The sequence below is a fragment of the Hylobates moloch genome, unplaced genomic scaffold (assembly GCF_009828535.3).
Source record: "Hylobates moloch isolate HMO894 unplaced genomic scaffold, HMol_V3 SCAFFOLD_20, whole genome shotgun sequence".
NCBI classification, from domain to species: domain Eukaryota; kingdom Metazoa; phylum Chordata; class Mammalia; order Primates; family Hylobatidae; genus Hylobates; species Hylobates moloch.
This window is the reverse complement of record NW_026652295.1, coordinates 17,226,206-17,239,735: the sequence shown is the minus strand read 5'-3', so window position 1 is coordinate 17,239,735 and position 13,530 is coordinate 17,226,206. Positions and strand designations below refer to the sequence as shown.

General features: G+C 38.4%; 1 protein-coding gene across 7 annotated transcripts in view; it reads left to right on the top strand.

The window, feature by feature from the left end:
• KIF13A (kinesin family member 13A) overlaps nucleotides 1–13,530 on the top strand; it is a 238,511-nt gene that overhangs the window by 35,326 nt on the left and 189,655 nt on the right. Inside the window, exon 3 of one of the 7 annotated variants that reach the window (XM_032140358.2) lies at nucleotides 3,087–4,520. The exons of the other annotated variants lie outside the window; for them this stretch is intronic. Coding sequence (XP_031996249.1) covers nucleotides 3,087–3,153 — 67 coding nt within the window. The 3' untranslated portion in view covers nucleotides 3,154–4,520. Of the gene's footprint in view, nucleotides 1–3,086; nucleotides 4,521–13,530 lie in introns of those variants that run through there. 7 annotated transcript variants of the gene reach the window in all.

The following is a 13,530-nucleotide window of genomic DNA, read 5'->3' as shown; positions in this document are numbered from 1 at the left end:
CTGAGAAGCCTAATATTATATTTTAAATTATGCTGTGTATTATACTTAAAATGTAACACTGGTAGCTTATTTAGTCAGCTGTATTTATTGAGCAGCTATTCTAAGGGATGAGGGGATTTGTGAAAACCTTCAATCACCTACCCCCTAAAAGGGGGAAGATGTGGTCCTTGAGCTATATGAGTTTAAATGTTAGAAAAATGCTGATCTGATTTTTTTTTTTTTTTTTTTTTTGAGACTGAGTCTCCCTCTCTTGCCCAGGCTGGAGTGCAGTGGCGCCATCTTGGCTCATTGCAAGCTCAGCCTCCCGAGTACCTGGGACTACAGGTGCCTGCCACCACTCCCGGCTAATTTTTTTGGTATTTTTAGTAGGGACAGGGCTTCACCGAGATAGCCAGGATGGTCTACATCTCCTGACCTTGTGATCTGCCTGCCTCGGCCTCCCAAAGTGCTGGGATTACAGGTGTGAGCCACCGCACGCGACTGATCTGATTGTTTTAAATGCATTTCCAAGAAAAAAAAATTTTTTTTGAGGAATGTGAGCAAAATTTTTTATTTGTGCATTTCTTGCATTTGAAGTACTCTTCAGTGACATCCTTGGCCTGAGATTCTTTGCCATAGTCCTACAGCACAACTGCACAATCGGAACCAGCCACTTTACGGGGTTTTTCCTTTGTCAGTTTTACAGAAGCCTACCTATTCTCCTAGTCTCCTGTTGTCATCAGCCTTAATTAGGTTGATTTGGTATTCAGCACAAAGGGCCTGCACCAACTTGATATACACAGGCTCATCGTAGTTGGGTGCAAACACACAAAGATGGGCTCAGCGCTTGTCTAAAGTTGCCAGCTTTGTGAATTCCACATGCTAGGCCATCCTCATGTAAAGCAGTATTAACATCCATGACACTAGCAGCAGCAGTGCCTTCTTCGGCCATGCCAGTGGTTTACTGATGATAGGGAATCTTCAACGCACCCAAGCCTCTACCTCTGAACTTGATGGAGGCAGAGAAGGAACCCAAGGAATTTTTGTAATTTCCATTACATGACATCTGGGGCTTTAAAGATTTTTTTTTTCCCCTGCTTTTTTTCCTGGTTAAGAGAGGAGAAACAATAAACAAAAAATCTCCTTTCTTCCCTTTTACTGACTAAGAGTAATCATTTCTAAAAGTTTGGAGTGTATTCTTTGAGAAACAGAGAATATGGGTGTGTGTTCAGGTACCCATGTATATGTATGTATGCATATGTTTTGCATAAATAATATCTACATGAACTGTTCTCTAACCTGCTTTTTTAACTTAACAGAATAATGCCTTCCTTTCCATGTTAATAGATGGGTGTCTACCTCGTTCTTTTTAATTGCTGTATTATATTTTATTATATGGATGAATGATAATTTCTTTGCTTAATCCCCTATTGATGGACATTTAGACTGTTTCCAATTTTTCACTCTAAACAGCGCTCCAGAAAGCATCATTGATATATTCTTGTTATATTCCTCTTAACCAGCTCTCCTCTCCGGTCCTCTCTTCTTCTCCTCTTCCCCTCTTCCCTTCTTCGCTTCACTTCTCTTCTCTCTCTTTTTTTTTTTTGGAGACGGAGTCTCGCTCTGTCGCCCAGGCTGGAGTGCAGTGGCGCTATCTCGGCTCACTGCAAGCTCTGCCTCCCAGGTTCACGCCATTCTCCTGCCTCAACCTCCTGAGTAGCTGGGGCTACAGGCGCCTGCCACCACGCCTGGCTAATTTTTTGTATTTTTAGTAGAGACGGGGTTTCACTGTGTTAGCCAGAATGGTCTCGATCTCCTGACCTCATGATCTGCCTGCCTCGGCCTCCCAAAGTGCTGGGATTACAGGCATGACCCACCACACCAGGCTTTTCTTTTCTTTTACAGAGTCTCTCCCTGTCACCCAGACTGGAGTGCAGTGAGTGGTGTGGTCATAGCTCACTGTAGCCTCAAACTCCTGGGCTCAAGGGATCCTCCGACCTCAGCCTTCTGAGTAGCTAAGACTACAGGTGCGAGCACACTACTAAGCCTTGCTAATTTTTAAATTTTTTGTAGAGGCAGAATCTTGCCATGTTGCCCAGCCTGGTCTCAAACTCCTGGCCTCAAGTGATCCCCCAACCCCAGCCACCCACAGTGTTGGGTTTACAGGCATGAGCCACCATGCCTGGCCAATTATTTTCTTAATATAAATTATATTTTCTTTTTTTTTTTTTGAGACAGAGTCTCGCTGTCGCCCAGGCTGGAATGCAGTGGCGCGACCTCGGCTCCCGGCAAGCTCTGCCCTCCGGGTTCACGCCATCTTCCTGCCTCAGCCTCCCGAGTAGCTGGGACTACAGGAGCCTGCCACCACACCCGGCTAATTTTTTTGCATTTTTAGTAGAGACGGGGTTTCACCATGTTAACCGGGATGGTCTCGATCTGCTGACCTCATGATCCGCCCACCTCGGCCTCCCAAAGTGCTGAGATTACAGACGTGAGCCACCGCGCCCAGCCAATTATATTTTCTTAATATAAATTAGGAAAAGACTATGAGCATTTAAATTGTAAATATAAATTGCCAAATTGCTTCTACAAAAATTGTAAATAAAGATATTTTTGGAAGGCTAAAAAAAACTCTTTTAAGAGAAAAGATTTTTGTAATGAGGCACCAAATGTCCATCAACTGATGAATGGATAAAGAATATGTGATATATTCATACAGTGGAATTCATAAAATGGAATAAAGTGGTGACATGCCATATATAACATTGATGAACTTTTTGTAAACATAACATTAAGTGAAATAAGCCAGTCATAAAGGACCACTTATTGTATGATTCCATTGATGTGAAATGTCCAGAGTAGACATATTCGTGGAGATGGAAAGTAGATTGATGATTGCCTAGGCTTGGGGGAATTGGGGGAAATGGAGGGTGACTGCTGATGGATATGGCATTTTTTGAGGGGGGTATTGAGAATGTTCTACAACTGTGGTGATAGCCACATAACTCTGTGAATATGCTAAAAATCACTGAATTGGACACTTTTAGTGGGTAAATTGTACGGTATATAAATTATATCTTAAAGCTGTTTTTTTTTTTTAAATTGAGGCTGGTCACAGTGGCTCACATCTCTAATTCCAGCGCTTTGGGAGGCCAAGGCAAGAGGATCACTTGAGCCTAGGATTTCAAGACCAGCCTTTGCAACATGGCAAAACCCCATCTCTACAAAAAATTTGTTTAAAATTAGCTGGACGTGGTGGCACATACCTGTGGTCCCAGCTACTCAGGAGACTGAGGCAGGAGGCTCCAGTGAGCTGTTTGAGCCACTGCACGCCAGCCTGAGTGACAGAGCCAGACCCTGTCTCCAAAAAAATAAAAAAAGTGGCATGAGGTGAATTGCATCAGACCCCACATATGAATAAATGGATGGTTGGCAAAGTGTTATATAATAAGTACAATTCCTTAGGTGTCCTTAGGTGTACTACTAAAGTGGGTTTGTGATAGCCCATATATTTAGTCATTTATGTTCAATAGTGTTATATTCATTTGAGAAATTATTTTAAGAAATTTAAAATTAAGAAAGGTTTAAAAGTCCTTTAGTAATTAGAGATTTTTCTAGGTGGGTGGATATGGTTGTTTCTAAGTATCCCACACATTTAGTCATTTATGTTCAATAGTGGTGTATTCTTTTGAGAAATTATTTTAAGAAATTTAATATTAAGAAAGATTTAAAAGTCCTTTAGTAATTAGAGATTTTTCTAGTTGGGTGGATAAGGGTTATTTCTAAGTATCTTTTGAGTATTTTTTGTCATATATTTCATTTTTTAGGCATGATTAAAAGTGTATTTGAGGACTCCCAGACACATAAAGTTGAATTCCTCAGATTGAGAGATAGTTATTGCTTTTTAATTTTGTTAAGATGCTCAGCTGTTGGATAAATAATGCTTTTGTTAGAATCCTGTGGGGCATTCATCCAACAAATGGGGTATAAGAAAGGAATGTGTGTTTGTGTACATGTTCTTCTATCTGTTGGTCCTAAAGAGTGTAAGAAGGTAAATTTGACCAGTGAAATTCATAATTACGGAGTTTTACTTGGTAATCCATTAATAAATCATTTTCTGAAAGCACATGTCTGTGAGTCATTATATTTTTAATCTTCTGTGCCTCTAACCAAATATATAAAGTTTGCGCTTAGATTTGTTTAAATCCCTTCTGGTTTGTTTGAACTGAATCAGCTTGTTCTCAGCTCTTCTTTTACTTGTATATGAGAAAGCAGAGATTTGTAATTTTGTATTTATGGAGATAAACAGGAAAAATCAGATACACTCTGAGACTCTGCCAGATGTAATTTACATTTGAACAAGGATTTACAAAAGAACATGAATTAAGTTAAACAATTAGAGCAGTATGCCACAGACTATATATCCTAGGAGAACTATTTGGGTCAGTAGTTTTTGTTTTCAGCAGACTCTTGCATTGTGAGTGCCCAGTAAATTGGTTGTAATTAATAATTGTCTCAGTACAAGTCTTTGTTTAGGAATAAGGGAGCTAGCTAAAATAAGTTTGTGACTGAATTTTGTAGGAAATACGTTAGTTAATCAGTGTGTTTTATGAATGTAAAAATCATTATAATTATTACTTTTAAAACCACTAGTAGTGCATTTGTTATCTCTTAACTCTGTTTAGATGACCTCTTAGTTTGTCATTCTTTAGGCATAAAAACTCGAGTTGGCACTTGTTTTTTTATTACTGTATTTGCAATATAGTGACTGTGTAGTGCAGGACATTTAAACTGAAGGCAGTGAACCCCCTGACATTAAAAGTAAAACAATGTGTGTATGCATATACAATTTCTAAGAGTTAGACTTCATGTCTTTGATCAAAATTTCAAAGGCTTCTGAAACTCTAGAAAATTAAGAACTGGTGACAGGTGTATTTTGTGATGGTGTTTAGAAGTATGTTTTTCTTTTCCTTTCCTGTCTCCTCCCCTTTACCCCTTAAGAGACCTGCACTAACAACTAAATACATTTAGAGACCCCTTATGCGGTTAAGGTCTCCAGACAGTCACAGTTGTTTATATTAAAGTGCTGAAATATATCAGCAGCTACTTATTATTTCTCTAATCACTCAGTAGCCAGAACTAAAATGTCGGTGGTGTCTTTAATTCATAGCAGGAAGGCTTTTGTGGTTACTGTAATAAATATTAAACAGAGCCTTCTCCAAAGCCATTGGTCACAGGCTTTGTCCCACTAGTAATTAACTTATCAATGAGCTATGGTACACTCTGGCGACTTTTTCCTAAAAGATTTATACTTATGACAAACCAGGGCACGGTAAATTTTTCTATGAAAAGTGCCTTTTTGACCCAGAGGAGACTAATGCAAATTTGTAATGAGCTATGATGTATAGTGGTCGGCGAGTTTTAGCATCTCCTTTGAGATGGTGTACATTCCCCTCTCATCTGGTCTTATTTTTCTTTAGATCATGTTGTATATTGTACATTTGACATGTGTATTCATATTGAATATAATGTAAGAAAGGCAAAAGGCTGTTTATTGTTAGTCAAAAAGTATTTATTAGAGTGTGGATTTTGCTTTCAAAGGGCTTAATGCTCGCTTGCTATTGCATAACCTGTTTATAGTATTAATATAAAAAAGGAAAAAAGATGTTTGGGCCAGGCGAGGTGGCTCATGCCTGTAATCTTAGCACTTTGAGGGGCCGAAACGGGTGGATCATTTGAGGTCAGGAGTTTGAGACCAGCCCAGCCCAGCCAACATGGTGAAACCCCGTCTCTACAAAAAATACAAAAATTAGCCAGGCATGCTGGTGGGTGCCTGTAATTCCAGCTATTCGGGAGGCTGATGCAGGGAATCGCTTGAACCTGGAGGCAGAGGTCCCAGTGAGCCGAGATCATGCTGCTGCAGTCCAGCCTGGATGACAGAGTGAGACTTGTCTCAAAAAAAAAAAAAAAAGTAAATGGATGATATGTGGTACTCTGTCAAATTTGGGAGCCAAAATGTTTCTCTTCAATGTTCATGCAGCATAACTTACTTTCCTTTAGAAAAGCTACAGTGTTAAGAGAGTGAGTTGAATTCTGTCATTTTTTCTGAAGTTGGGAGTAATTTGACTCTGTATTTTATTTTCCAAAGAAAGCTATACTCTTTTAAAACAGAAATTTGTTAATCTACAGAGTCTTCTCCCAAAGTGCCACCACTTTTGGTGCCATGTAAAACCACTTGACTACTCAGTGACAATTAACTTTAGCCTAGGACACTTTGGTAATGAATCTCTTCAAGTCAAGCCTGTTCTGATCCTTCAGTCTGGGTATTTCACCATCTTTTAGTCTGAGACCAGTCAAGGGAGAGCAAGTAACTCGGTTATGTGATTCATTAAAATAAAAACAAAATAGAATAGAAAAAAGTAGGATAGAGACATTAAAAGTATATTCTTAGTATTAAATGATGTTTCCTGTGCTGAGTTTTTAGTCTCTCCTTGGACAACACAATTTTAATTTTGAAAAAATAAGTTGCAAGAATAGCAGACTTGCACATTTTAAAGCTTTGCTGCATTTGCCTTATCAAATTTTTGTGGAAAAAAGATAATTTATTTTTTGAACTCTTTGAGAGTAGGTGAAATACATCATATAGCCCTTTAGCCCTTAATACTTGGTGTGCTTTCTTTTTTTTTTTTTTGAGCAGAGTTTTGCTCTTGTCTCGCAGGCTGGAGTGCAATGGCACAATCTTGGCTCACTGCAACCTCCACTTCTTAGGTTCAAGTGATTCTCCTGCCTCAGCCTTCTGAGTAGCTGGGATTACAGGCACCCACCACCATACCTGGCTAATTTTTTTTGTATTTTTAGTAGAGATAGGGTTTCACCGTGTTGCCCAGGCTGGTCAACTGGTCTCAAACTCCTGACCTCAGGTGATCCACCCACCTCGGCCTCCCAAAGTGCTGGGATTACAGGCGTGAGCTACCGCGCCCAGCTCTTGGTGTATTTTCTAAGGCTATTACCAAATTCAGAAAATTTAACAGGCAATGAAGTTTTGAACTTTTGAAGTTAAGAAGGAAGCTGAAAGAAAAACAAAGTAGCTAGCCTTAATTATTATGTATTATCAAATTTTGCTAAAATAAGTTTATTCTCCTTATGTTGATCTTTTTAAAATAGAAGTATTTAAATTTGCTTTATTTAAAAAATTCATTGCATGTATAATAAAGAAGTATATAACTTATATATTTGGTTTCAACAGTTAAGAAGAAAATGTAAGTACCTTGTATCACCACCTAACTTCTACTTTTTTGTTTCTTATATCACTTATTCCCATTTCCACTCCTTCTCATTGTACCTGTGAAAGGAAGTGACTATCTTGAATTTTATATTTACTTTCCTTAGTTTTCTTTATAATTTAACAACTTTAATATTATATTTGCCTGGTTTTGATATTTTTGTAAATGGAGTGCTACTTTTTGAACTTTTCCTCCCACTTTATTTGCTCATCTGTTTTTGAAATAGCTTTATTGAGGTATAATTTACATATAATAAAAATTTACCCATTTTAAGTGTACAGTTTTGATGAGCTTTGATAAATGTATATACAGTTATGCAACCACCTGCACAGTCAACTTTGTTCTTGAGATTCATTTGTCCGTGTTGATGCACGTAGCTGAATTCACTTTTGCTGTTGCATGGTATTCCATTGTATGAATATACTACAGTTCATCCTTTCATTGTTGATGGACATTTGGGTAGTTTCCAGTTTGGGGCTTTTATGAACAGTGCTGCTGTGAACATTTGGATTGCTGGATCGTAGCATATGTGCATGTTAAACTTTACTATGTGCATGTGAAATTGATTTCCTAAGTAGTTAATATCACCAGTAGTATAAGATAATGACAGTACTTAATATTATCAGAGTTTAAAATTTTTACTGATGCGGAGCATGTGAAATTATATTTTATTGTGGTTTTAATTTGCATTTCCTGCATAACAGTGCAATGGAACATCTTTTCATATATTTATCGGCCATTCATTTGTTTTCTTTTGAAAAGTACCTGCTTTCTTTTTACTCATTTTCTGTCTTTTTTTTTTGGCCTTTTAAAATTGATTCCTTGGTGTTACTTATATCTTGTGTATATTAATCTTTTGTTATATGCAAAATGTTCTTCCAGTTTGTGGATTCTGTTTTTGCTTGATTTTATTTATTTTCTGATTATTAGAAGTTCTGATTTTTAAAATAGTGAAGTTTACCCTTTGCTTTTAAGATGGATGCTTTATCGGCCAAATGTGGTGGCTCATACCTGTAATCCCAGCACTTTGGGAGGCTGAGGTGGGAGGATCGCTTTGAGCCCAGGGGTTCAAGATCAGCCTTGGCAACAAAGCAAGACTTCATCTCTATTTTTTTAAAAGGGTTAATTCTGTATGTATCATGTTTTAAAAAGTTCTTCTCTAAGCTCATACAAATACTCTCTTATACCTTCTAAAAGTCTTAAGCTTTACAATTCACATTTAAATCCTTGAAACTGATTTATTTTTATTTTTATTTTTTTATGAGACGGAGTCTCTTTCTGTCGCCCAGGCTGGAGTGCAGTGGCGCTATCTCGGCTCACTGCAAGCTCCGCCTCCCGGGTTCACGCCATTCTCCTGCCTCAGCCTCCCGAGTAGCTGGGACTACAGGCACCCGCCACTACGCCTAGCTTTTTGTATTTTTAGTAGAGACGGGGTTTCACCGTGGTCTCGATCTCCTGACCTCGTGATCCGCCCGCCTCGGCCTCCCAAAGTGCTGAGATTACAGGTGTGAGCCACCGCGCCCGGCGAAATTGATTTTTTTTAATGGTATGAAGTAGAGATTAATTTCCTCCCATCAAGATAACCTATTATCCTAGCACTATTTTTTGAATAGTCCAGCCTTTCTCACTGAACTGTGATACTGGTTCTATCAGACTAGGTTTCCAGATAACTGGGGATCATTTTCAGGGCCGTCTCTTCTGTTTCGGTGTTCTGTTTGTCTGTCTCTAGGGAGTACCACACTGCAGTACTGATAACTGTAGGACCAGTTTCTTCATTGTGTTCTGCTATAGGGGTGGCTTGGTCATTCTTATAGATGCGATTAAAAACTATTTTGGGATTGCACTGGACACATAGTTCAATGTGAAAAGAATTGGCATCTTTACAGTGTTGGATTTTCTAATTTGAAAACATGGTATATACATTTATTCTTGTTTAGCAATAAAAGTTTTACATAAAAAAGTCTTTAAGGTTTTTGCATCTTTTTGTTAGATTTGTATCTGGGTACTTAAATTTTTTTTTTTCTATCGCAAGCGGTATTTTTTTTAATTGAAGCGTAATATGATACATGCATTTTTTTCCATATGTATGCTGAATTTTCAAGTTAAACCCCAGAGCCTAGATCAAAAAATAACATTAGCAGCTCCCTAGAAACCCTCCTCTTGTTTCTTTCCTGTTACTAACAATCCCAAGGGCTGCCACTGTCCTGACTTTTAAAATCATGAGTCAGTTTAGCCTATTTTGGCACCTTACATAAATGGAATCATACAGTATGTGCTCTTCTGTATCTAGCTTCTTTTGTTCAGTGTTATTTTTGTGATCATCTAGTTATAGTTCTAGATTATTCATTCTTATTGCTGTATGGTATTCAATTGCATAAATATACCAAAAGTGGTCATATTTAACATTTTTTAAATACTTTTAATTTTTTAAATAGAGACAGGATCTTGCCATGTTGCCCAGACTGCTGAGCTCAGATGATCCTTCCACCTTGGCCTCCCAAAGTGCTGGAATTACAGATGTGAACCACTGTGCCCAACCTAGAAGTGGTCATTTTAAGTTGCATTCTCTTTTTTCTTATAGCTTAGAAATGCTGTTGACTTTAGTATATACTTATAGGCAGTAACTTTGCTAAATTCTCATTAATTCTGATATCTTTTTTTGTCTTGGCTTTTCTTTATAGATAGTAATTTTGTTTGCTAATGATAGTTTTTTTCTCCCATTGGTGTTTATATCTCTCATTTCTTTTGGTCAAGAAGAGAAGCAAGCATAGAATAATCAGATGCAAAAATCATGGGTTATAAAAACATTTTATAAATAAATAGAAATATTTTCTTTAGATTTTGGAAGTGAAATTGAGCTGGAATTTCTACGTGTTTTTTGTTTCTGTTTTGTTTTATGCCCTGGGCTTCTGCTGCCTCTCAGTGCCTGTGTGGTTTAGACAGAGGAGTTAATTTGGGGAGGAGTGGGACAAGAGGGGCCAGCTACTTTGTCTTTGGCCTCCTGTTCATGTGTGTGCAATTGGAGTTGAATCTTTTTCTTGAGGTCTTGATAAGCTGTCACAATTGGTTAATCTTTTCTTGGTTTATTAGTGTAGCTAGATAACCAAGGGTCGGGGAATGGTAACTGGTGTTCTAGCATATATGCTTGTTATTTAATGGAATGAAAATGGATTTGGGGCATTCTGAACTCAGGAGGGCACTCAGAAATGTGTTCCACTGTCCTGAGTTTTCATCTGTAATAACTTGAGTGTGTATGGATCAATTAACTGGAACTCCTCAGAAAACAGGGTGAAGTTTTGAAAGAAAGTTAAAGTTACGTAAAGCATTGAATCACAAATTACTTTGTGATTTCTCAGAGGATGTCAACGGTAAAGGCGGTAAGGCTCACATGTCAAGTCTCCATGGGGAATTTTTATACCTACAAATTAAAGCCAAATTGATTACCCTGTATAGATAATAACATAGAGTTGGAGATGCCAAATAAAGAGAAAAATCTTCAACAAGTGTATAATTATTAGAAAACCATATACTTCTAGCTCATGATTCTTTTCTGCTTTGTGTTGGGTGGATGCAGAAAAGTTATAAGCATCAACTTAATGTGGTTGAGGCTTTCTGAACTGATCTCCATTTAACCAGTTCACTGCATTAACTGGTGCTCTCAATTCCTTCTATGACATAAGTCAACTGATGCTCATGCTGGGTGGGTTCGCTGACTATGGGCATCCCAGTTGCATGCCACGCACTTCCACGCCTCCCCGTTGAGTTGTAAATTACCAAAACCAGTAGTATTTGGCTTTATAGAGTTTAATTAAGTATTATGTAAATTGATATAATATGAACAGAAAAAATGTGCTTTCTGTGGAAGACAGAATCAGTGAAGGTGAGTTCTCAAAATGTGCTTCCCAGATCAGCAGCATCAGAGTCCTCTTGAAACCTGTTAAAAATGCAAATTCTCAGCCTCCACTCTAGACTTATTATATCAGAAACTTGGCTGGGTGCGGTGGTTCACACCTGTAATCCCAGCACTTTGGGAGGCCGAGGTGTGTGGATCACCTGAGGTCAGGAGTTCGAGACCAGGCTGGCCAACATGGTGAAACCCTGTCTCTACTAAAAATACAAAAAAAAAAAAAAAAAATCTGTGTTTTACCAAACTTTCCAGGTGATTCTGAAGCTTACTAACATTGGAGAATCACTTTCTAAAAAATACTGCCATCGAATTAAATACAGGAGAGAGGGAGATTATAAAAATAGAAGAGGTTTCTGTACTCACATTGTTTTTCAGTGACCAGTTCTTTATTGTCCTTAAAGAAACAGACATTGAAAATGCATAATGCATCATGGTGTAGTTTACATAGAAAAACAACCAGAACTCCATTCAGCAGACCATTCTCAAGGAAATGTACTTTGTGTCAGTCTAAAGATTGCTGAATGAACGAACTTTTAAATACTTTGTTAATGTAAAAACGTTTAAAGGTATAAGTACCCATTTTTATGATTCTCTGCTTTAATCTACTCTTTTTTGTTTTTTGTTTTTGTTTTTGTTTTTTTTTTGAGACAGTCTCACTCTGTCGGCCAGGCTGGAGTGTAGTGGCACAATCTTGGCTCACTGCAACCTCCATCTCCGAGGCTCAAGCAGTTCTCCTTCCTCAGCCTCCTGAGTAGCTGGGATTACAGGCGTGTTGACACCACGCCCAGCTAATTTTTGTATTTTTAGTAGAGATGGGGTTTCACCATGTTGGCCAGGCTGGTCTCGAACTCCTGACCTCAGATGATCCACCCGCCTTGGCCTCCTAAAGTGCTGAGATTACAGGCATGAGCCACTGTGCCCGGCCTAATCTACTCTTTAAACTCACTGTCCAGCTAGCCAAGCCTGTTTATAAGAGAGGAGGACTTTGACTATATTTGATAAGTATAATAGCCAAAGCTGATAGGTACCCAGATATGCTGGAAGAGCTGTCAGCCAGTGTCTGTTATGAAATGTATTTCTGTTATGAAATGTATCTCATTTAATACTTGCTGCAACTTTATGAGGTAGGTACCCATTTTACAGATGGGACGGCGTAAAATCTGGAAATTATACAGCTAATTCAATGACAACACCAGAATTTAAACCTAGATAGGCTTCAGATTGTTCTGATGTGGCAAAGTCTAAATTTCAATGAAGAGAAATATATATATATATTTTTGTTGTTGTTGTTCTTGTTGTGTTTTGTTTCTTCAAGACAGGTCTCACTGTGTCACCCAGGTTGGAGTGTGGTGGCATGATCATGGTTCACTGCAATCTGGACTTCCTGGGCTCAAGTAATCCTCCTACCTCAGCCTCCCGAGTAGCTGGGACTATAGGTGTATGCCACCACGCCTGGCTAATTTTTGTGTTTTTTTTTTTTAGAGATGAGGTTTTACCATGTTGTCCAGGCTGGTCTTGAACTCTTGGGGCTGAAGCAGTCTCCACCTCAGCCTCCCAAAATGCTCGGATTAGAGGTGTGAGCCACCACACCCAGCAGAAATATATATGTTGATATAGAATATTTTGCATTGGGTATTCAGAGAACAAGTTAATTTGACAGCTGTGGTGAGGCCTTCTAACACTCACCATAAACTTTCCCATGTCCCAGAGTATCTCTAATAATAACATTAATAATTAATAGTATATACAACCCATCTTTTTCTGAAGGAAAGTTCAGAACTTTCTTTAGAACATCTACTGTGATTTGGGAACCAAAAAAAGAAAGCAAATGTATTGGTATTGCTAGGGTTACCATAGCATAGTACCACAGACTGGGTGCCTTCAACATGGGCACCCATGTTGAAGGGTTGAATATTTTCTCTCTACCCTGGAGGCTGGAAGTCCGAGATCAAGGTGTGGGCAGGTTTGGTTTCCTCTGAGACTTCTCTCCTTGGCTTGTAGATGACTGTCTTCTCCCTGTGTCTTCTCATTGTCTTCCTTCTCTGTGTGTCTCTGTCCGGATTTCCTTGCTTATAAAGACACCAGTCATAACGGATTAGGTCCCACTGTAATGACGTCATTTTAACTTGAACCTTTTTCAAGCTCCTATCTCCAAATGTCGCATTCTGAGGTACTGAGGGTTAAGGCTTCAATATGGAAATTTAAGGTGTGGGGTCAGGATTCCATTCATAACAGTAGCTAAGATGCTTTTAGATATTTAGAGCTTCTCCCAAAGGTTGAGATCTTTGATTTTGATTTGAGATTTGAAAGACCTTGACTTTACTCTTTGATATAATTAGGGCAGAGTTCATAGCACCAGGC